This window comes from Colletotrichum chrysophilum (genome assembly GCF_026319265.1).
Source record: "Colletotrichum chrysophilum strain AFK26 chromosome Unknown scaffold_85, whole genome shotgun sequence".
Classification (NCBI taxonomy): domain Eukaryota; kingdom Fungi; phylum Ascomycota; class Sordariomycetes; order Glomerellales; family Glomerellaceae; genus Colletotrichum; species Colletotrichum chrysophilum.
This window is the reverse complement of record NW_026517372.1, coordinates 118844-141490: the sequence shown is the minus strand read 5'-3', so window position 1 is coordinate 141490 and position 22647 is coordinate 118844. Positions and strand designations below refer to the sequence as shown.

The following is a 22647-nucleotide window of genomic DNA, read 5'->3' as shown; positions in this document are numbered from 1 at the left end:
AAGGATAGATATGCGGCAAGAAGTACTGTGTTGCAGGTGGAGGAGCGTCTATCAGGAAAGAAGCCGCACAGCGTTCTTTCCGGACCTTTAGGTCCACGCCCTTCACCGATCAGGGAAGTCAGTCGCAGGCATCCCCCCACCACATCAACATCATGGCTCAATACTCGAGACCCACAACTCCCCTCAATGGACCCGATCAGACGTCGCAGTCTCAGTCCCCTGCCTCCCCTCTCAGCACCAACCAGCACACGGAGGGACCCTCTCAGGAAGGCCCTTCGACCTCTCCTTGGACCGGCTACCAGCTCCATCAGGAAATGATGTACGAGCCTGAGCCTGTTTACCCCCCTCCTCGTTCCTTCTTTGGAAGTTCCGCTGAGCAGACCGCCCTCGCAAATGTCGGCCCCCGCTTCAGCGACGACAACCCCTCCTATGCTCACTCCCCTGCGTCTCCCCATTCAAGCCATCGCTCTCAGGACGTTGGCCCCCGATTCGGCAATGTCGACTCCCCTCATCCTCGCTCCCCTATGATTTCTTATTCACGTTCACCAGAGTTGGAGAATGCCTCCAACGCAGACAATCACAGCGACATGCAAGCCGACGACAATTACAACAATTCTCAAGCCGATGACGGTGACGCCGACACACAAACCCATAACTGGCGAAGCGTCAATCTCCAGGACATCTACGTCGAGAACGCCCCAGATGTCTCAAGCCAGCCAGATGATCAGCTTCAAGAAAAAATCAAACCACAGCATCCAGAGTTGAAGATGCAAGGTCGTCAGCCGTGGCGCCGAGTCACGGAAAAGGACCTTGAGAATGGCCGCAAGCAGCTCGAGGAGGCGCTGTTATGGTCACGAAGTGAGGTAAGTATCAATATAAAGTGCTAGAGAAAAACATACTGACACGTCCTATTAGGAGGGTCAGAGGCGCCGGAGAAGGCACAGAGAGCTAGCCAGGGCCGAGATCGCCAAGCACCGTCCTCCTTCCCCGGGCCCCGACGACGATTTCGACCTCGACTGGGAGGGACCACTCACCGCAAGCAAGGCCCTTGAGGTGGACATTTCGGACAACACCACCTTCCAGCCCAAAGAGACGTTGCACACCAGCGGCTTTGGCTTCAAAGCCAACGAAGCAGTTGGCAAAGATGCGTATAAAGTATCCATTTGGGACAGAACCACCTTCCTGCCCATGGAGACGTTGTACAGCGGCGGCTTTGGCTTCAAAGTCAAGGAGGTTGATGATGAGGAGGAGACTGTCGTCAGTGGCCTGGAGCCCACTATCGAGGAGGTTGATAATGAGGAGGAGACTGTCGTCAGTGGCCTGGAGCCCACTGTCGAGGAGGCTGAAGAGGGCCTGATGAAGGACACCGATGTGTCCGCTGTAGCCAAGCACGGCAGGGACGGGTCGTCAGATGACGACAACTCTGAGGTGGACATTTGGGCCTCCACCACCTTCCTACCCAAAAAGACGTTGTACACCGGCGGCTTTGGTTTCAAAGTCAGAACACTCGACCGAGATCTTGATGACATCCGCAAAGAGTTGGCGCGTGGGGAGGACTTCGAAGTCGAGGAGGTGGACGATGAGGAGGAGACTGTCGTCAGTGGCCTGGAGCCCACTGTCGAGGAGGCTGAAGAGGGCCTGATGAAGGACACCCATTTGTCCGCTGTAGCCAAGCACGGCGGGGACGAGTCGTCAGATGATGACAACTCACCTAAGAGGCAGAAGCGATAGGAGGTTCAAGCGAGGTGAACTCAGGTGGCCTAGCGGATGCATTTTCAGGACTGGAAATTGGGTCACAGATCGGGGGGAGGGGCGTCACATGTAGGATATCGGGACTTGATTCCCTGCTCACAGATGGTATTATGCGTACGGGGGCCGGGGGCGGAACTCTACACAGGGTCACTAATGGCATCGCTCAGAATTGCCGGGCCTCGAAGCATATAAATTACTTTGCTCATCTCTCTTATACGGCCTCTACTGTGACGTGGAACTTGTTGCTCGAAGTAGGATGAAGAAAATGAGCTCGCGCACGTCTTAGTAAACATAAGATGTCCAGTGTCTCTAGGATTACCGTAGAGAGACCGCCTATTTTTCCTGTGTTATGCTGGCTATTTTTCCTGTGGCTATGATCTTCTTTACCCTCGTTGTCCTCGTCATCGTTACTTCTATCGTCGTCCTCGTCGTTGTCGTTATTGTTTTCGTTGCTTCTATCGTCATCGCTTCTATCGTCATCGCTTCTATCACCATCGCTTCTGTTGTCCTCGTCCTCGTCCTCGTCCTCGTCGTCCTCGTCGTCCTCGTCGTCCTCGTCGTCGCTCTCGTCGTTGCTCTTGCCGTCTCTAAGAGGAGTTATTAAGTACATAGGAAGTACAACCTGCTGGTTCGCTTTGAGTCGCTATGCACTCAGCATCAGTTCATTGCTGACGATAACCCCATCCAACAGCACATCTCATTGATACCGCTGCTTTCCTTATCGCTACGAATTTCGGGTGATCACAGCGTATGCCCGGTCACCGTGAGCATGTCGGACTCAGAATCAACACAAACCGTCCGAATCTCTGCACGCCGTGTTGCAATCTTGGAAAGAGCCCCAATCCTGATGACAGACGCTTTTCCCTTCTCGATGTCAAACTTGCCTTGCCCCATCTACGAGTCGTGGAAGGGCTTGGACGCGACGTCCAAGCTTCCCTGCTGAGGGCAAAAGAGTGTGCCCATTGCTCCAAGCGGGAGCGAGTTGCCAAGCTCCCAGACCACTCGGCGAACAAGGGAACATTCAGCATCTCCAAGGTCACCGAAAAACACCAGCAACATGCCCAAGCCAGGTCTGATTAGTCTATGAACCAGCCGCCATAGCCCTCATCATGGTATTTTTACAAGTACACGAAGGTCCTTCAAGCGCCACCAGTGTCAACGGCAGCACCTCCATGGCATGAAAGATCTCTTTTTGATTTGTCTCTCTGTGTCGTGATAAACCTCCTCGCTCTAATCGTTAGCCGCTCCCTTACTCTTCCATCTTGTCATCATCCTTCTTGTCCTCGTCATCGTCATCATCGCCCTCGAGCGCCTTCTTGGCTAACCGCTCCGCCTCCTCACGCAGCTCCTTGGGTACCTCCTCGTGACGGCCCTTGGTGGGACCGTTCACGTCACTGATCCAGCTCATCTCAAGCTCGAAGTCCTTGTCCTTGTTGTCGTCGTGGGCGACGTAGATGATGCGGGCAGCCTCCTTGACGGCCTCCTTCAGCGTCAGGCCTCCCTCAGCCAGGTCGAGCTTCTCGAGCTCGGCCTTGGCAGCCTGACGGCCCTTGCCGGTGGCGGCACCGTAGTAGCCCCAGTACAGACCTGAAGGCTCGATCATGTAGAGGAAGGGACCGCCGTGGGTCTTGGATTCGTCCTTGCCTCCGGCGCCGACCTTGGGGCCAGAACCGACCTCACCGTCGACGGGAGACTCTTGGGAGGGGTCGAAGCCGCCGACGATGGCGGTGATACCGAAGGGGCGGACGGAGGAGTAGAGGGTGTAGGCTTGGAGGTAGCCGCCCATGCGGGCAGCGAGGTCGGCGGTGGAGATGGGGGTCTTGAAGGTATCGCGCCAGCCGCGTGCTTCTTCGCGAGCACGGTCGACGAAGTGATGGCCATCGGGAACCATGCCTGAGTAGACCTTGGAGGTGTTAGTCGATGTGCAAGTTTGTGTACGAGAAACGAATGGAGCTGGCATGAGGGGTCGTGTGCGTTTGCAGAGGGGTGCGGAAGCAAGGGTGGACTTACAACACCGAGATGTCTGTCAATGGTGGCAATGCGCTTGTTGGCGTTGGGCTTCCATAGCTTGGAGGTGATGATCTTCTCGACGGCGAGAACGACGCCCTCCTTGCAGCGGATACCGATGGATGTGCCGCCGTTCTCGACTGCCTTCACGGCATACTCGACTTGGAAGTTACGACCATCGGGGGAGAAGATGGAGTTGCTCAGGTCGTAGCCTGTGCCTATCGACGTCTGCCATGGGATGACTGGTTAGTGAATGCTGCGCTGGTTGTCATTGTGGCGGGATGGTGATAGCTCCCAGCATCCCGGTCGTCCAGCTCCGGGCCAGGACCTGGCAAGGGCAAGCTTACCATTGTGAATTAGAGAGGGGGATTGGGTATTTGGAATGTGGCTGGCGTGGATACGTAGGGAGAGACTCGGCCGTCGTGATCGGAGGAGGTGAGGTGCAGGTCGTGATGTCGGTCGTGTCGCTTTCGGGTGGTGGTGGATGACGATGCGGGACGTTGAATGGAATTGGGGAATCTGGAGCCTTGAGATCTGAGCTTCAGGCAACCTGAGAGCTGCGTGTTGCTGCGCGAGGTCGACGGCGAGGCTAGACGTAGGGGTGCCTCAGGTTGAAGGCGGGAGGGAAGCCTGGGGCGTGGCTACAGGCAGCTTGGGAAGGGGTGAAGGAATTAAATCGGCCAAAGCCACGTGTGGCGGGAGCTGAGGCTTGACTTGAAGATTAGATAAGCTCCGCAGCGTTGTTCACGATGGAAGCTGCAGGGGATTTCAATATTTTTAATCATTACCTACCCCACCATCCCGCACTCACGGGCAGGTTGAACCTGCAGTGGGCTGCAGGTGCCAGCAGCTATGGAGGGGTTGCGACGGAGGGGCATCATCTCAGCATTCTTTTACGGCAGGCACATCGCGAGGTGCGGCACCCAAGTATTTGGGTCGTGGTGTCATCGCGACGAGTGCGAAAGCTGATTCCCCTTTCCATCCTCATTTCCTGTTGAAAATCCTCGACATTAATGCTCTGTCTGGCTCAGCGCTGAAAACCCTGACAAATTCCCATCAGGAGCCTGTCACAATTCCTAGACACCGATAGTCGGCATCCCAGGAGTCCAGGCCCGGATGGATTCCGGCGAAACATGTTGGGACGGGGATCTTTAGGAGCGGTGTGGACGCACCGGACTGGACCTCGGGAAAGCCCAGGTGGTAAGGTTGAGCAGGCAAACGAAGACCTGCTGAAATGCGCCGGTTCTTTGGGAAGCAACAAGTGCCGCAAAGACAGAATATACTTTTGGCAGGCCGATTCGGAACAGAGTCTGAGGGATGCCATCATCGTTTTCTGTAGAGAACAAAAGGCAGTCTGGGAGCGTACAGAGGGTGCATATGATGCCGGGTGGGCTCGCGTGTGTCACGGGAAACTGGTTTGATACCTCCGTGTCTTCCAGAAGCTGGGTTGACCGGTCGTGTCACCGATCCATTGGGCGACAGGCGCGGATCTGGAAGAGTGTATGTTTCAAGTCGACATGTCCTGCCGGCTGGCCGGCCGGACCTGCTCTTGTTACTTTAGCTGCATACATGACCTCCATCTTTTTCCAGTCGGTCAGGTACCAAATTCACGGTGCAGCCTGGCGATCATGTCTTGCCGTGAATATCGGTATGGACGGTAAATGGTAGGATGAGCTATATTATGGACAGCAAACAGGCGGAAAACAGGGGCATCAGGCAGGCATTCCGGCCTGACGGGACAGCAGATTGGGCGTTAGCGCTATTGGTGGTGATAAATGATGAATGATGAGGTGGTGATGTGTGGATGCGCCATGTACGCCGGGCCTGGCCCCGGTCTGGCACCTGGCACGCCGCACCGGTCTGTAGGTCAGGTCAGGTCAGGCACCCGACCGCCAAAAGCCAAAGCGTTCGTTCAGCGCATCTTCCCTCCCCCCCGCCCGTCTCTACCTTACTGCGTACTGGTATCTGCTGGTAGCGGAAAGATGAAGGGAAGGGCTGTCTGGCTACGGCCTGTGAATCCGTCACATTGCCCTGCCTGCGTCATGACCTTGCCTGCTAGTTGCCCCTCCTTCCTAATTTCCCCCTGCCAGGCCAGCCCGGCGTCCCTCGTCCCTCGCTCCAAGTGCCTCTGCTCCCCCCTCCTGCCCTCCACTTGTCTCTCCCCTCCTTCCCTACAAATCCGAAAAGGGTTATGACTCTTCTTGCCATATAAAGTCCAAACCGCCCTCAACATTCTACAGATTCTTGTATTTTGCAAACTCAACGACTACTGGCTATTGCTACTGAAGAATCACAAACTGTCCCCGTCCCGTCGACCGTGTCACCGAACCGAACGAATCCCGCCGTCGCCGCCGAGACGTTCGACTTCTTGCAAACTCACCCCACCAGGCCACTGACTGCATCTGCACCGCTGACCTGTTGGCATCGCATCCACGCCCCCCTTTCAACCCCAACCCTGCTTGCTGTCTTCCTGCCCAAGGGAACATCAAGACCGAACCAAACCCCCGACCGTTGCTTTTCAAGACCACTTTTCTTTCGTCTACCGAGTCTTCTGTTCGCTTTCTTATCACTACGAATATTCGTCTCCTGAAAAAATCGATTTCCCTCGAGTAAATAGCATAGCCAATATAAACAGTTTTGTTTTCCCACCAGACGCTGTCTCAAGGCACCCCGAGCCGAGCACCACAAGAAGAACAAGCCAAAAGACAGTTATTTACTGTCTTCCATATTTCGCCAACATCTTTACCTCTACAGCAAACAGCTTCACACCGAACGGCCTTCATTTCTGGCTTCTCCGCCAATTTCGCAGCTCCCAAGAAGGCAAGTCTTGCTCCAAGAGCTAACTCCGGCGCCGTCCGATCAAACGCCCCGGTCCCGCTTTCGGAGCCCCGCCGGGGTTTTGTCGGAGATGATCAACAGTAACAGCAACAGCAACAGCAACATCACGGCTTGCACAAGATTTACGAAGAATATTTGCTAACAAACTCACAGGAAGATGGTTTCTTTCCAGCCCTCCATGCAGGTCCAAGACGACCTTGCAACTCTCTTTTCCCGCAACCTGACCTTCAACCCGGAGGTTCAGTCCCAGACCCCTCTTAAAGTTGAGGAGGAGCTCAAGCAGCAGACCCCAGACCCCGCCCCCGCCAATGCCGCACCGGCCCCCATCATCTACTCCATCTCCCAGCACTACACCCCCAACGCCCACATCGTGCGCCAGCAGCAACAAGAACCTCAGCACGAGGTCCAGCGCCCTTCCTCTGAACCTCCTCAGACTGAGCAGATCACCCCCGAGTTGGTCCTCGCCCAACATGGCGTCGACACTTCCGTTCTCTCCCCCGCCCAGTTCCAGCTCTTCCGAATTTCCGAGGAACCCCACCAGCTCCGTCTGATCGAGCTCTGGCGCGAGGCCCCGCCTACCTCGAGCAACGATAACCCCACCCTGGCATGGACCAGCACCACCCTTGAGCAAGAGGAGCAGCTGGCTCGCATGCGGTACGAGCGTATGGAGTCTGAGAGACAGCAGCAGCAGCAGCAGCAGCAGCAGCAGCAGCAGCAAGTCATGAGCCTCGACGGAACCCAGATCCAGGCCGACGACAGCCGCTGGCTTGCAAGCTCCATCTCCCACCACGTCGAGCCCTACATGATGTCCGGCTACGAGGAGATGATGCGCCGCGAGCAAGAGCGTGAACAGCGCGTCCGGGAGCAGCAAGCACAAGAGCAGCGCGAGCGCGAACAAGCCGAGCTTCTCCGCTCCTCGGGCAACAACTACTCTCACTACGGCTCCGCCGTCGGCTCATCGTACAAGCCGGCCACCGACCCTGTCTACAAGGGCTTCGGCGACGATTGGGCCCGGGAGCAGCAGATGCAGATGGAGAACCAGTACGGTGCCTACCAGGCATGGGGAGGCAACATGGAGGCCATGGAGATTTAATGAGCTTCGTACGTATTATTATTCAGCATTCGTCCAGCATAGCAGCGAAGGCACACGCCGGCAGCAGATACCAGTTAGACTGCATGAAAGAACAGGAACGGATGGAAGAGTCGCGATTTTGGCACGCACGCCTTTGGAGAACCTTTCACTTTTGTTGGCTCCGTTATGACTAGGCATTGAACGTATACCGTTGGGAAGGCATGAGGAATGAATAGCGAGAAAATCAATTCAATTATGTTACGTTACGTTTCATGGGGCGACGAGCTTGAAGACAGGCGGGAAGAATATCATAGTGACGAGCTTGATGGTGCCAGTAATGGGGACAAAAGGGATAGGCCTGAAGAGGTATGTGTAGGAAAGAAGCGAACGATGAGGATGGGGATGAAAGGGGTGCTCGACGGTTTTCACGCGCATGACATAGGCAATATCCAGAGGTACCGCCTTGACACTCACTCACGTATTGCACTCACGTATTGCACTTGAAGTCGGTAAGTTGCTAAATGTGTTTTCATTCGGCAAGCATATATGCTGTATTCAACCACGTAAAATGATGTTTGCCATCCCACGATCTCCCCCTTTCGTATCAACAGTCGTCAGACTTCAACTTGGGAGCCCCCTTTTCCAATGGCTTCCTTTTCGGCCCCAGTAATAACAACAATCCTCATCCCATTATGCCCAATGTTTTTGGTTAAATACTAAAAAATGTTTTCGTAAAGTGGTATCTCGCTGTATACGCCGGGTATATGATATGGTCCATGATCGTAGAGTCGATTAAGTGTTTTTGTACTAATGCTTTTCATCCCAACCGTCAAATCTGCCCGCCTGGATTCCCAGGGTGCTCCGTCATCCTGCTCGACAGCCACTGCGCCGAGTCCATGCCGCCGGGCACGTTGACCTGCCACACGGGCGGCGGCGGGCTCGGCAGCGGTACATCCCCCGGCGACGGCGGCGCGAGGAAGCGGCTGTGATAGCTGCTGGTGCGCGTCGCGCGGCTGTACCGGTCGTAGCGGCTGTTGCGCGCCGTCGTGCGGCTGTCGCGGTACGTGTCGATGTGGCTGACGCTGTCGCGGCCGGTGTAGGTGTTTGTGACGGCGACACCGGTTGTTGCGGTCGTGAGGCTGGAGATGCGGCTCGCGCGCGGGTCGTTGTTGTTGAAGCCGCCCCAAGTTGTTGAGGACTGCATCGAGTCGCGGGCGTTGGGGTTGTTGCCGGGCGGGGTGAAGCCCATCGAGAGGGCGGACATGCGCGGTGAGACCCAGTTGAGGGTCGGGGCGGTGGAGGGGACCATGGGGGAGAGGTGGAGGCCGTCTTCGAAGTCGGAAGGTTCCTCGTGCGTCTGTGGGTTTGTTAGCATAGTATTTTTAGGGTAGAAGATGCGAGAGATGACATACCTCGCGGGTCGGCGTTGGGGCGAGGTAGTGCCCGCCCGCGCCGTCTTCCCTGGGCGTCACGAGCCCTTCGCCGTCCTCCTCGCCGCTGCGTCTCCGGGGGTACGATAAGTCGAACGTTTTGCTCAGGCCGCTGCGTCTTGACGGGGCTGTCGATGTTGCCGCGTCGTCGCCGGGGTGGTGTATACGAGGAAGCTCGGCCGCGTCGAACTCAGCTTGGATCTCGGCCTGGATGCCGGCTTCAATCTCTTCCAGGGGTGCATCTACATCCGAGAGGCGGAAGCGGGCCTGTCGTGCGTGGCCGCCGGATTCGTCACTGCGGACGTAGGACGGCTTGCCCTGCAAACGCTCACGCCAAGCTACGGCGCGGGGGGCCTGGGACTTGAGGCCGGCACGGTACCACACGAGCTGCCAGAGGGGGCGGAGTGTGGCGAGGGAGGCGGCGGTGATGCCGATGCCGGGCTCGACGGTGCTCCAGAGGGCGACGTCGGTGGTCGCCCAGAGGAAGTCGTCGCCGTTGAGGAGGGTGGGGATGTAGACGGACCTTACGACGGTGGCGGCGGAGCCGATGGCTGCGAAGGAGAGGATGGCGAAGGCGAGGAGGCGAGTGCGTTTGGGGAGGGAGAGGGACCAGACGATGAAGAGCGGGAGGATGCCGAAGGACCAATCGGCGAGGCAGTTGATGATGGAGGCCGTGAGGGTCATGATGACGACGACGCGGTCGTTGAAGCACTTCCCCTGCACGCGGGGGGATTTCTCCCAGAAGGTGTTTACGGGGACGCACTGGAACGTGACCATGAAGAAATAGGTCGTGCCGAAGAGAACGGTGCCGAGCATGAGCACGCGCAGAATCCAGATGTGGGAGCGGCGGATGGAGACGCGGAGGAGGAAGTAGCCGACGGAGATTTTGAGGAGGCAGGTCGAGATTATGTAGAGGAGTTCGCAAATGTACCAGTACTGTGATGGTTGTTAGTGAGGTGGATTTCTGGGAGGGTGGGACGTGGAGAGGGGTTACCATGAGGGCATCACGGTTGGCTTCCTCCGTAAGATCTGCCCTGTGTCGCCCTGTGCCATAACGGACGCCTTGTATTTGCATTATCAGGTAGACAGTGAATAGGAGCTGTAAGTGTGTCAGTCACATGTCAAGAGTCGCAAGCAGCAAGTTCTGGCGTCCTACCATGAGCCCAATCATCAACTTGTCGTCGACGCCAAAGGAGCGTATGATCCATCCTCGACAGTATATGCGCAGGCCGACGACGCTCCAGCACAGCACGAAGAAGAGGACCGCGACGGCCAGCACTTGCCCGCTGCGATCCTCCATTCTGCCTGTATCATCCACGGTTCCGTCTTCCCCTCTCTCTTTCTCGACGGTCGTCCGTCTGTCGTCTGCTTGTGTTTTGCTTGCTCTTCTTTTCACCTGGACATATTGACGGGGTTTTGGCTTATGATCGTCGGGATTAAGGCGACGGGCGGGACGTGATGTGCAGTGTGTGATCCGGGTTGGCGGGACGAAGCCGGGGGGGCGATGGAGAAACGGGAGATGGGGTAGGAGAAGATGGGACCTGTCAGGGTCTGGGGTGGCTACCACTGGGTATACATATCATGAACGACCTGTGTAAGAGAGAGTGAGAGAGTGGACGAGCCAGCAAGCATAAGCGTGAGTCTAGCCACGCTCGGGTCTTCGGTTGGGAGGGAACCAGATTTAGGGGTACGTTAGGTCTGATATCTCGATTGAGCCGTGGCAGCAGGTAAGAATAGCCACCAGTCCATTCCCGGGAAGCCAGAGCCGGGGAACGCCTCCGGCTTTGGGTGACGGTGGTATCCGTACATCCATACGAGTTGGACGTGAACGATGGCGGGGCGGGCATCTGTTGTTCGCTCGTCCACCAGGAGCTGTCCACAATCTCCGCCGCCCACCCTCCCGCTTCACTTGAAGAAACATCACACTCGTGGTGTATGAGTGTGGGCGGGAGTCAGGTCGCGAAGTCTATGAGAGTGACGCGCCCAATAGCCTTGAGGTGCTTCTGAGGGCTGCATCCAGGCGTGTTTTGGAGAAGTAGAGACGACGTAGCTACGTCTCCTTTCTCCCATCCCACCTCCATCGCTCTGTTCCGCGTGCGCCCCTGGTGCCTTATTCCCAGGCACAAGAACAGCAACACATCCCCGCCAATGAGGATGGGCGAGTAGCGCAGGTTGCGCAGCTCGAGTGAGATAGGGTTTTCTGGCTAGCGGTCGAGTTGGCGTGGTTGACGACGTCGGCGAACAGACGCTAAAGCACCGCAGTAGCTCGAAGAAAAAAAACACGACCCCCAACAGAGAAGCGTCAGGTAAACTGGATCAGGTCTACCGCGGAGCCTTTGGGACCCGGGCGACCATGCGGCTCGAGCGGTGGGTTGGTTGCTGTGCCTGGATCGTTCCGACTCTCTTGTTTACGCTCAAGCCTCCTTCTCTTTTGCAGGGAAAGAGGGAAGATCGACTCCAAGGCGGAGGCTCGCTTGGCGTTGCGTTTTGTTTCTTTTGGGTATAACGCCAGGAACGGCTGGTCTGTTTTTGGAATCAGCTAAGAGACGTTTCCCCTTTTTCCAGTGCCTTGTTTCAGGGCGGTACTTGAAAGACGGTGTTTCTATTCGCTCGAGTATGATAAGAGAGTGAGCTGATGATGCAAGCCAGGCTGTGAATGAAGCTTGAATTGAACCTGGGTTTTTTTCTGCCTTTCCGGTGGGACGGAGCTGTCCATCGGTCGATGCCATGTTTATCTGACGTCGATCTTGATCCCTGGTAGAGTTCATCAAAACGTGTGAAGAAGAGGGGGATGAACCGCCCTGCGACACCTGCTGCACGCGCTATGCAAGACGAGAGTCTTTGGATTTCAGTACAGCAAGGGAAGGGACGAAACATAGTTTGAGAGGTGCAGAGGAGGCAGGAAACGGTCTCACGCAGTTGTGATCACGGCCAGACAACTTGGAATGGAAGTTGCACCCGCCGTGCTGGGTCTAAACGCCGATCCGAAACCCGCAAGGTCAGTGTCGCCGCAGCACGGAACTGCGGAAAGGATTGCCCCGAGTTCTCTGCTTCCTGTCAGTCCAAGCACTCGCAGTAGTAGCCATGCGAAACTGATGCCATCACGCGCATGAAGGGGGCCAAGAACGGGCCTTGCGTTAAACAAATATGCATTGATGGATGGTCTACGTGTGTCTGTACGCGCCCGACAGAGAGCAAAAGATCAACAGCTTTCGTGATGCGTCATGCAACTTTCCGTCGTGTGTCTGGGCCTTCCGCGGCCAATCGTGGAGCCACGCGAGCTGTCACGGCCTTGGCGACGATGCGCAACAGGAGAAAGGCTTGTCATGCTTTCCCCTCCGTCTTCCCCAGGCGCCCCCATCACCTCTTCTTGTTCTTGCGCTTGTTGGCCTTGCCGGTCTGCGCGCCGCTAGCCTTGGCCTTACCAAGGGAGTCGGTCGACTTTTCCAGAAGTTCAAAGTCGTCAGCGGTTGAGTCGGAGCTGGGAGTGTGCTGGGCGTTGCCGTCGTCCGAGTCGAACTCCTCAGTCTCGAGTGCGACCTCCTCGGTCTCCTTGTTGAGAGCGCGGCCCACGGTGCGGTTGTAGGCCCAGATGGGGAGGCGGACGAGCGCGGTGTCGTGGATGGTGGGCTGAGGAAGCTCGTTGGGCTATTGTTCTTTGAGTTAGCATCACCCGAGATTTGGGCCATTGCGTAGCGGAGATTGTGCCTGTCAAGCTCTAGCTTGACACTACACGCGGCGATCAGAACTTACATCAAGCAGGAACTGCTCCACCTCGCCGTCCTCGTTCTCCTCCTCGAGGTAAACGTCGCCGACGGAGTCGACAACGAGGATCTTGCCGTTCTCAGCAACAACACGCTTCTTGGCTCCAGTTGGGCCGGAGGACTGGGCGACGGCGGTTTCGCGGGGAGTCGCGGTGCCGCTGCCGGCGGGCTTGCGACCACGGCCCCTGCCCTCCTTAGCGGCGCCCTTGCGAGCGGCCTGCTCTTGCATGCGGCGCTCCTTGCGGTTCCTCGGGATGGGGGGCGCGTCCTCGTCGTCTTCGGCAGCAGCCAGGGCGGGCGCAGGGGCGGGAGCATCGTCAATACCGGGAATGTTCAGGTTGTCACCCCAAGCAGCATTGCGCGCAAACTTGATGTAGCGCTCCACGAAGTCTCTCTGGCGCTTCCATGACATGTACAGGGCAATGTAGTGGAAGGCACCGCCGGCGACGAGGAAGACTCCGAAGAGAACGGTGCCAAGACCGGGGCGGTAGCGGTTGTAGTAGTAGTTGGTGCCCTTCCAGGCGGGGAAGCCGTTGCGGAGGAAGTGGTCGTAGCGGTCGCGGTCAGGGCCGCTCAGGATGTTGCGCACGAGACCGAGACGGGCCTGGCGGTCGGAGGCGATCTTGACAGCGGCCTTGATCTCCTTCTGGGTAGGGGGCTTGGAGACATTGACACCGGGCTTCTTCTTCTTGTCCTTCTTGGCCTTGGCACGCTCGGCGATGAGCTGCTGGCGAACCTTGTCAGGGTGGAGGGAGCGGGAGATCTTGCGGTAGGCCTTGGTGATGTCGTCGATGGAGGCGCCGTTCTTGACGCCGAGGAGGTCGTAGAAGGTCGCGTCGGCATTGGGCTCGTGCGCCTTGATCTCATCACGGATGCGGAAGATCTCGCGATCTATTTGTGTCTCTTGTCAGCTTTTGTGTCGCACAATGTGCTTTGTGTCTGCGGATGCATTGTTTGCTCACCTTCCTTGCTCCAGGCCGCGGTCAAGGGCGACAGGAGGGCCAAGAGGCCAATAGACAGCACGCTGAACCTCATCCTTGCATAACCAGAACCAGCGTACTATGCCAAAGAGTCGACGAGATGCGGCACGGGGACGGCCGAAATATGGGAGAGTCTCGGTGTCGAGTCCTGAGGATGCCAGGTGTTATTAGCTTTAGCTTCTCAAATGGGGACGTGGGGAGCATGTGGCATGGAGCTGCCAGCGAAGCAACAACAACAGGAAGCAACACGCAACGCCTGAACCACCAATCAAACAAAACGAACGTAACCTACCTCTCTGTCCTCTTGTTCTGTTTCCTCCAAAAGGGTTGACAAAAGACTTTGCCTCCCTGCGAATCCGAATACTAAAGAGCAGAAAACTGGCTGCCCAGAGAAAAGAAAATTTTCCCGAGACTTGCAAATGGGAAATGTGGTCTCTTGGGCCAGGAGAAATCTCAAAGGAGATGGAATTTCCCGTTGGACAAGGGAACTTTTTTGCCTTCAACCGGGGGGCCAGTCGCAAAGGGTCGCTGCTGCTGCTGGTGCTGCGGCCCAGGGGACTCCCGTTTGCAAAAGAGACTCAAAGGAGAAGGTTCCGGACAGGGGTTCATGAATCGCACCAGTCCCTCTTGGGCCTAGATTGATCCAGATCTGCTCCCTTAATTGTGCGGCCTATATGTCTTATGTAAGCCACTCAACGGGTGCCTCCCGTTAGATAACGTCCCTCGGTCAGGAAGGTGAGGCTCGGTGAGAGACTTCAACCAAGACATCTGCGGTGGACACTCATTTCCTATCATCACCAAAGGTAAGATTTACACGACCTGCACCAATAGTCTGTCTCTTACACGATGTGAAGCTATTCCCCCCAAAATATCTCATGGTCTATATAGCGAACAAAAATCCCAAACAATATCCTCCACGCCCAAGTATCCCTCCTAAGTTTTCCAAAGAGAAGCCATTCTAAGATTGCGATGGCCCTCCATTCATCTGATGCTCGAAGAGCTTACTCCCCCACCACCACGATGGCTGCTCAAAACTCTTCGACACGTTGTTGAAGGCTAAATCTCGAAGATTATCCGGGCCAAGCCTTTGATGCTCACGCAGCTTCGGCCGGAACTTGTCGCCTATCGGAGCCCGGCACAGCAAGCATTTCCAACCCTGCGCCCACGTAGTATCGTCCTCGGAGACGTCCTCTTCGGCCCCGCGAAGCGGTCTCGACGCCAGCCACTGCTTGAGACACCGCGCCCCGACAAACGCCTTGCAGCACGGCATCTTAACGGGCTGGTGGAAGGGCTGCGAGCCCCACGTGTCCGTACACACCGAGCACTGCGTCTGTCCCTGATTGATAGCCTCCTGCGGCTTGACCGCAAAGGCCTTGACGCCGCGATCGGCCGCCTGGTTCCGGGAATTGATGTCGTTCGCGATGATGCGCCTGTTGCGCCTGATCAACTTCACCAGGGCCGACGTCTCGTGCGCGGCGTCGTAGAGGTTCTCCTGGATCTCGCTCCTGCGAGCGAGCAGAGGCCAGTGGTTCTCGAGCTCGAAGACGCATTCCTGCAGCACATCCCAAGCGGCGAGGTCCGGGTCGAGGCACTCCGGCTTCTTATGCGACGGGTGCGACCTTGTCCGAATGGACGGGTAGGGGTTCAGGATGGCGAGGAGAGCGCCGCCGAGGAACATCATCACCTCCTCGTCGAGCCCTGCGTCGTACGCGAGGAACATGAACATCCACTGCAAGAGCGTCTCGCGACGTAGAAGCGCCGACGGCCAGTTGTCCAGGTCCATCCACTGGACCCTTCGTGTGTGGAAGGTGGCGTTGTTGTACGGGTAGCTTTGCGAGACTTGGGGCCCCCGTTTGATTAGTTCCTCGTGGCAGTCGTCCCCGAGGTCTACGAGCCTGTCGTACCGTTTGGCACAGGCGTCGAAGTCGACGTCGACGTACTGCATCTGGTATTCGGGGAAGTCGCTGGCACGATACAGGCCATAGATTTGTCGTGCTCTGTCGGTGACTGTCCAGTCTTCTGTGTAAACGTTGGTGGCTGCGTCGTATCTGAAGATACGCCCCATCCAGAACCGTTCGCGCTCGCCGCGAGGTATCTTGTCGATACCCTCAAGGACGGACTCCGCCTCGTTCTTTCTCAACGTGATGGCGGGGTTGACGCGCCACTCCTCCTTGGTCGAGGGGCAGTCGCACACATCCATGGCGTGTCCAACATGACTGAAGACCACTTTGCAGAAGGTCTCTTGCCAGCAAGTGTCGATGATCTGGCTCCATTCCAAGCTCTCGGAGGCGATGGGGTAAGGACTCGTCAAGATCCTGTGCATGAGGAGGAGGAGCCTGAGAATGTAATACTCCTTGTAGGCATCGAACCTAGCGGCCAGCTGCTGGTCGGGGTCGTTTTCCACCGGGATCTTGGGGTGTATGTCCCACTCCCCAAATACGTCCTCTCGTCTCTCGACATGAACGTCAATGTCTCCTTTGCAGAACGGGCATGCGGTGCCGATGTACTGGATCTTTTTCATGTCGTTGGAGAGCTCGTCGCATTGACGATGATAATTATGGGAGCAGCGAATCCAGTTTGCCGTCCAGTGGATGTGCTTGCCATGTGGAACCTGGTCTTGGGGATCCTCCCAATTTTCCCTGAAGATGTTCTCTTCCTGGTTCACTAGATGGTGTGGGTGGCCGGAGGGGCTTGGCCTGGGGTGCGGGACTGTGAAAGCGTTTGCTGGCAGAGGTCCAAAGTCGGGTGCTTTGGGGCAGAAATATCTGCGCCATAATTGGATACACATTTTGATAATGATGACTTTTAACGCAGCTGCACGATATTTCTGCTGTGTAAAGATATACAAGAAGCTGCCGGTTGCAACGAATGTTAGAGTGATTATTGCGATCTGGAAAGACTGTTCGTCGTGGAGACATCTTACTGGCAGCCCATGAAATTTATCATATAGGCGGCGCCCAATCCGTGGCATAGACCAGCAATGCCTGTATGCTTGGATTGAAAGAAACTTCGACAATCGTCCTACCCGAAGCAGTTGAGTCTTTGAGTGTGAGGCTGATCATCCATGAACTTGGGAAAACAACAATAAGTAACCATAATGGAAAAAGAGAGCTTCGAGCAAGTCACCAAGGGATAATGTTGGACCGGATTTAGAATTACTACGTTCCCAACCTAATCGAAACAGAATATGAAGAGCTCTGAATGTCCCCTTTTTTCCATTGTTCATTGCTCCTGACGCTGCTTTGTCAACTAAACGCCCGGATAAGCGAGGCAGACGGAAGGAAACCAGTGGGATGGGGTGGTTGGTCGCGTCGTCGTTGACGCACCTTGCAAGTTATCCTTGTCCAAACTTCATGCAATTACTCATGCGTGGCTTGGCTACCTTATTCTATCTACCTCATTCAGAGCCTGTGCAGCCGAACATCGGGTTCCTCCTTTCGGGTCATTCTGGACGGCCCCGGGCCGGTGACCCACCATGGGACCGGCGATTGAGTGGTGAATTGCCTAAATCGGAAGACGTCAGTGAACCACTGCAGAACTATTGGAAAGCTTCACGTGAAACCGTTGGATCTGATCGACATCCAACCAGGCTCTTGGAATGACCCCTCAGCAACATATACGAAACCTCGGCCGAGTCGTCGAGGCCCAGATGTATTTGCTTCTTCTTTGTCGTCTCGGCCTCAACCTCACTCGCCCGACGCTCAGAAGATCACGCTTCCACAAAGAACAACATGAAAGCAGCCCTAATAATGGGCCAATTTCTGTCACATGGGCCAACAGATTCCGGTCCTCGGCCGAGTGGGCAACTTTGAAGGCCCCCGACCTCCGCTGAACAAGGGCGTTGTTCAGTCTCGCGGCCATATCTCCCACCGCTGCCGCGACATTCTTCAGAGACCAATTATGATAGGTGACTTTGTGAATTCTTGATCTGCAGAGTATGAGCATAAGTATCTGGCATCTTTTGGGGGAGTCGAACATGAAGACAGATCCAAAACACTCAACAGCAACATCATACACTTACTATCATGGTCTCCGCCATTCGCGAATTCATCGAAGAGTGCGTCTCAATCTTCCGCTGCGTCCACATTACTACCGATGCCCCGAGACAACGCGCGATGTCGCTGCCCATGATTCACTATCAGTACCCGCCGGAAACAACCTTGTTTAGGTGCAAGTCTTTCAACCAGGAGGTGCCACAGCGGGACCCAACACAGCTTCATCCAAGAAACATATCCACGGAGGCCGTAGTAGATGCGGAATATGTAATGGAGGCGAAATCTGTAATCGCGACGGAGGCCGAATTCAAAGTTTCGGCCAATCTGCCCTACGATCCCCTCGCTCTGCATCCTGTCACTTTTGACGTTGACAACCCAGCCCCCGAAGACGCTGAAGCTTCGGCCCCCTCGCCTCTATTACAAGGCGTAGAGAATAACGGAACAAACGGGGACTTTCACGAACGCTCGTTCCGCATGCGCATGGTAAGAAATAGCGCCATCTTGGTTCCTTCCTATCTGCCACCCCCTCGCCGTCTGCTGTCCTCGCCTCTTTACTCGATTGAAGAAGAGGACGAGCCTAGGAACTATCTTCGTGGCATGGCTGGCCGAGAGCGCCTTGAATAAGCACTGCCATTGCGGATAAGGGTCTGGGATGGTGAGTCTAAAATGTTGGATGTAACTTGTCCCGTGATTTTGGGTACCATTAGTAAGAAAGGAGGGAATTGATTAGTTGATAATACCGTGCATAACAGCGCAGGCAAGTTCACAATTATCAACTCAATGCTTCTGGACGTGTAAGTAACGTAGAAAACATCTTTTAGACATTAAGAATCTATGATGCTCTTGCTCTACCAAAATCAAACAGCCCGCGCGGCCGCTTTTTCTATTAAATCAAAGTCTTTTCCCAAAACCCTGACGCCGTAAACACATGATCACCACACATCCTATTTCTTCGCGCCCTGCTTCTTAAGCGCCTCGTGATTCCGGCACCACTCGTCCCACGCCTTCTTCATCTCGCCCTGCACCCCGCCAGCAGCACCCTTATCCATGGCCCCCACAACCGCATCGACAACCTTCCTATCGCCGTTGTACGCGTGGAATACGCTCGACGCGGCAATGAGGCAAGCCGGCACGGCAGCCTTGGCATGCGCCTTCGTCTCGCCCGCCTTCAGCTCCTCATACACCCCCTTCAACACTTCCAGCGCCTCCTCCTTATCGACCTTGCCAGCCGCGGCGGAGGAGCGCGCCTTGCGCAGCCGCTTCTGGTAATCTTTAATCAGCTCGAACGCGCGGTCCGCGAGCGTCTTGATGGTGCTCGTGCGGACCAGCTCCAGCAGCGGGCGCAGGACGGCGAGCGTCGTGGGGCTGCCGGCCTCGTTGCGCACAAAGATCTCGAGCAGGTCGAGCACGCGGCGCTTGAAGTTGACGACGGACTCCTTGGCGGCCTTGCGCTCCTTCTTCTTGCTCGGCGCGGCCTTGGCGCGCTGCTTGAACACCTCGGCGAGCTTGTTGTCGAGCTCGAGCATGTCCGAGTCGCTCATGTCGGCGTCGTCGTCGGACGAGTCGGCCTCCTGGTCCTTGTCGAGGCGGTGGCTGTTGAGGATCTTGCCGAGGGCGTCGTCGAGGGCTTCCAGGTTCTTGGCCTCTTCGTCGTCCCCGTCCTCGGCCTCGGAGCCGTCGTCTTCGTCTTCGTCGTCGTTTTCCTCGGCGTCTTCGGCGTCGCCGGCGTTGAGGGTGACGAATTCTACGTCCGAGTCGACTTCGAAATCTGAGCCGAGCTCGTCTTCGTCGTCCTCCTCCTCCTCCTCATCCTCCTCCATCTCCTCGACGTCATCGTCTTCATTGACGTCGAAGAGGGATTGCTGGCCCTTGGCGCTTTCGTCGGCTGCAAGGACATCCAGCAGGAGCTCGAGAGCCTTGGGCGAGACGCGGCTGGTGAAGTATCCGAATACCCGCTGCGAAATCTCACGCATGAGCGCGGACTGCTGCGAGACGAGCGCGAGGAGGATCTCGACCAAGAACTCTGCAGCACCCTCCTCGTCCTCTTGGAGGCGTGACTGGTACTCCTTCAGATCGCTCAGAAGTTGGAACGCGTCAGGCTCCTCGTTGTACAGCTGGAAGATGGCGATAGCGTGCAGCAAAGCCAGGCCCTGCGCAATCTTGACGTCGTCGGCAGCACCCTCGCCGGCGCCGGCGCCCGTCTTCATGAGCTTCTCCAGGCGCTTGCGGGCCTGGTTGACCTCCTTCTTCATGTCGCCCTCCATGCGGATGTAGTCGGGGTTGATGGACTGGACCGCCGTGCAGAGGTAGTTTGATTCCTCGGCCTTGCGGGAGAGCTTGGCGAACGCGGATTGGAGACGGTTCCTTGACAACTCCTGAACCAGAGCGTTGGCGTTCTCCGGGATCCAGACAAGCTTGGCGTAGGCGAGAGACGTCAACTCTTGAAGTGAGGGTTCTGGGGCTGAAGTGGTCAAGCGGAAGAGGTAGTCGATGTACACGCGGAGGTCAAGCTTGACGGTGTTGATGTCCTTGGCAGAGGTGGCCGTCTTCATGACAGGGCCACTCAACACCTGAATGATGTCCTCGCCCGTCTCAGCCTGCACGTGCTGCAGAATCTTGTCGACCGTCTTGGTTTTCGTCATGACATCGAATCTGTACAGTCCGTTGTTGCTAATCAGGTTGTCTAGGATGATGCCCGTGGCCTCGGGGTGCGACGCGGAGGCTTCCTCGATCGTCTTCAGCGTCTTCAGCGCCGCGCGGTGCAGATATCGGTCCACCTGAGACGCCTGGTTGATGAGGCAGGTCATCACGTTTCGGCTGAAGAGGACGTCGAGGAACTCGTCGTTGTTGATGTACGCCTGGAGCATCTTCTGGAACACCAAGAAGCCTCGGAACTTCTGGCCTTCGGTCGCCGCCTTTGCGAAGAAGTTGTCTGCAGATCGAAACGTTAGCAAAATGTGTGATTTGAGAAAGAAGTCGCAAAATCCCCGACTTACCATCGACAACCCTCTTCCAAAACGTCCTAAACTCCTCAACATGCTCGCTGCCCAACTTGGCAAAGTGCACAGTGATGAGATCCCACACAAAGTGCAGTTGCGGCGTCCAGTTGGCCTGCTTGTTCTTCTGCCCCCTCTGCGACATCTGCTTCTCCTTCTCCGCCTGCTCCTCGTTCGCGCTGCTCTCCTTCAGAATCGTCGCCAGGTCGCCGAGGTTCCGCGACGACAGCGGGTGGTGCTGCGGCTTCGACTGGTCGTCGCTCTTCAGCTCGGGGCACTGCTCAAGCGCAATCAGCCAGATCCCAACACCCTCAGGTGTCTTTGCCCAGCCGAGCTCTACCAGCTGCTGCAACACCATCTCGATGCGGCTGCGGTCCAGCTGGGCCAGCGCCTGCGCAACGACCCATCCGCACTGCGGCCGCAGCCAGACCTTCTTATTGCCCAGCCTGACTAGCAGCCTCAAGACCTCGTTCCACCGCTCGGGACCGTCCTCGGCCTCGAACAGCACGCGCGCGCGGACGAAGCACTCCAAGCCAAAGAGCTGTCCGAACCAGAGATCCCGCTCCTCTTGGCCCGGCATGTTTCCGCCGACGTGCGTCCTCTCGAGGAGCATGCCCAGGACCTTCTCGAAGGTGAGACCGGTATATCTCTCCTTGGCGAGATTCCTCGGCGGGCCCAGCAGCTGGCTCAGGATCTCGGTGAGCACCAGACTGTATCCCAACCTGCTCGCGGCGCGACCGCTCGCGAGACCTCTGAACAGACGCCAGTCGAGATGCCTCTCTAGACAAGCCTCCGTCACGCCCTCGCCATCCAACAGGCTCGAGATAATGGCCCCGGCGGCCTCGATGCGGTCCGTCTCGTTCTCGCTGCTGAGGAGTTCGTAGAGCTTCGCCTCGCGCACGCGGTCCTTGCCGGTGGAGTTCTCGACGAAGAGCTTCTTCTCCAGGACGACCTTGGGCAGATTTGCCCGCGGGGTGTCGGCGTTCGCATCGTCGGGGGTGCTGCTGCCGTCGGTCGTCTTTGCGCGCTTGTTTGCTTGTTCGGCGGCCTTGAGGGCTTCCCTCTCGGCGCGCTTGCGCTTTGCGCTCGCCGTTTTTGTCATTATGTTCAGTGGTTATGTGCTTCCAAAGTACGTAAATTCGTAAGGAAATCAATGCAAAGATGAAGAATGGCGTTTCTTTTTCCGTTACAAAAATTGCCTTTCCCGTTCGTCGCTCAACTCAGCGCACTGATGCTGCTGCTGCTTCTGCTGCTGCAGGGTCCCAAAAAGTTTGGCAGCGAAAAAGTTCTGCCGAGCGCCACCGCCCAGTGCAGCAAGCAATTCCAGTTGCAGCCGTTGCAGCGTTTTCAGTGTTCGCAGTCACCTCACCCACGCCCCGCCGTTTAGTGGTGGGGATCCCTGCCGGTGTCCCACTTCTACCCGCGCCTTCGATCCACTGCTTATTTCCCAGCTAATCCTCTACCTCAACCTTGATGGTCAGCGACACGCGTGACAAAGTATCTCGCTATCTCGTCCCAAGACTCTCGATCGTCCCTTCTGCTCACAGCCGTCTGTGCCCAGCTCGCCAAAGGGAGGTTGTCTTTCAATCCCACCACCTGGAACAGAGATCAAGAAACCCTCTTGCAACGTCCATCCTACACATACATATTCCAGCCGTTCGTATCGCGGTCTCGTCAGCGCCGGAAGCACCTCGCGTCTCCCGGCCCGCTGATGCTTGATTAGCTTGACCAGCAGTGTGTCCTATCAGACATCGCCAGGGTCCCCGTTGTGCTGTCAGCCCGCATGGCTCTAACCATGCACCATGAACACCCA

At 56.6% G+C, this 22647-nt stretch overlaps 8 protein-coding genes across 8 annotated transcripts; 2 read left to right on the top strand and 6 right to left on the bottom strand.

Moving 5' to 3' along the window:
* Window positions 1-152: 152 nt before the first annotated feature.
* Window positions 153-1731, top strand: COL26b_009128 (uncharacterized protein; the record flags this gene model as incomplete). Its single annotated transcript, XM_053181869.1, has 2 exons — window positions 153-863; window positions 916-1731. The coding sequence occupies 2 exons, from the start codon at window positions 153-155 to the stop codon at window positions 1729-1731; spliced, it is 1527 nt and encodes a 508-aa protein (XP_053034203.1).
* Window positions 1732-1963: 232 nt separating this feature from the next.
* On the bottom strand, window positions 1964-2362 carry COL26b_009127 (uncharacterized protein; the record flags this gene model as incomplete). The annotated part of the gene is made up of 2 exons (XM_053181868.1): window positions 1964-1977; window positions 2140-2362. The coding sequence occupies 2 exons, from the start codon at window positions 2360-2362 to the stop codon at window positions 1964-1966; spliced, it is 237 nt and encodes a 78-aa protein (XP_053034202.1).
* Window positions 2363-3001: 639 nt separating this feature from the next.
* Window positions 3002-4109, bottom strand: COL26b_009126 (uncharacterized protein; the record flags this gene model as incomplete). Its single annotated transcript, XM_053181867.1, has 3 exons — window positions 3002-3655; window positions 3763-3987; window positions 4107-4109. The coding sequence occupies 3 exons, from the start codon at window positions 4107-4109 to the stop codon at window positions 3002-3004; spliced, it is 882 nt and encodes a 293-aa protein (XP_053034201.1).
* Window positions 4110-6754: 2645 nt separating this feature from the next.
* Window positions 6755-7690, top strand: COL26b_009125 (uncharacterized protein; the record flags this gene model as incomplete). The annotated part of the gene is made up of 1 exon (XM_053181866.1): window positions 6755-7690. One exon carries the CDS (start codon window positions 6755-6757, stop codon window positions 7688-7690), a length of 936 nt encoding a protein of 311 aa, XP_053034200.1.
* Window positions 7691-8498: 808 nt separating this feature from the next.
* COL26b_009124 (uncharacterized protein) lies at window positions 8499-10399 on the bottom strand (the record flags this gene model as incomplete). Its single annotated transcript, XM_053181865.1, has 4 exons — window positions 8499-9026; window positions 9082-10035; window positions 10094-10198; window positions 10256-10399. The coding sequence occupies 4 exons, from the start codon at window positions 10397-10399 to the stop codon at window positions 8499-8501; spliced, it is 1731 nt and encodes a 576-aa protein (XP_053034199.1).
* Window positions 10400-12459: 2060 nt separating this feature from the next.
* Window positions 12460-13898, bottom strand: COL26b_009123 (uncharacterized protein; the record flags this gene model as incomplete). Its single annotated transcript, XM_053181864.1, has 3 exons — window positions 12460-12747; window positions 12853-13754; window positions 13826-13898. The coding sequence occupies 3 exons, from the start codon at window positions 13896-13898 to the stop codon at window positions 12460-12462; spliced, it is 1263 nt and encodes a 420-aa protein (XP_053034198.1).
* Window positions 13899-14801: 903 nt separating this feature from the next.
* On the bottom strand, window positions 14802-16364 carry COL26b_009122 (uncharacterized protein; the record flags this gene model as incomplete). Its single annotated transcript, XM_053181863.1, has 1 exon — window positions 14802-16364. One exon carries the CDS (start codon window positions 16362-16364, stop codon window positions 14802-14804), a length of 1563 nt encoding a protein of 520 aa, XP_053034197.1.
* Window positions 16365-18782: 2418 nt separating this feature from the next.
* On the bottom strand, window positions 18783-21936 carry COL26b_009121 (uncharacterized protein; the record flags this gene model as incomplete). Its single annotated transcript, XM_053181862.1, has 2 exons — window positions 18783-20770; window positions 20835-21936. The coding sequence occupies 2 exons, from the start codon at window positions 21934-21936 to the stop codon at window positions 18783-18785; spliced, it is 3090 nt and encodes a 1029-aa protein (XP_053034196.1).
* Between the last annotated feature and the right edge of the window lie 711 nt (window positions 21937-22647).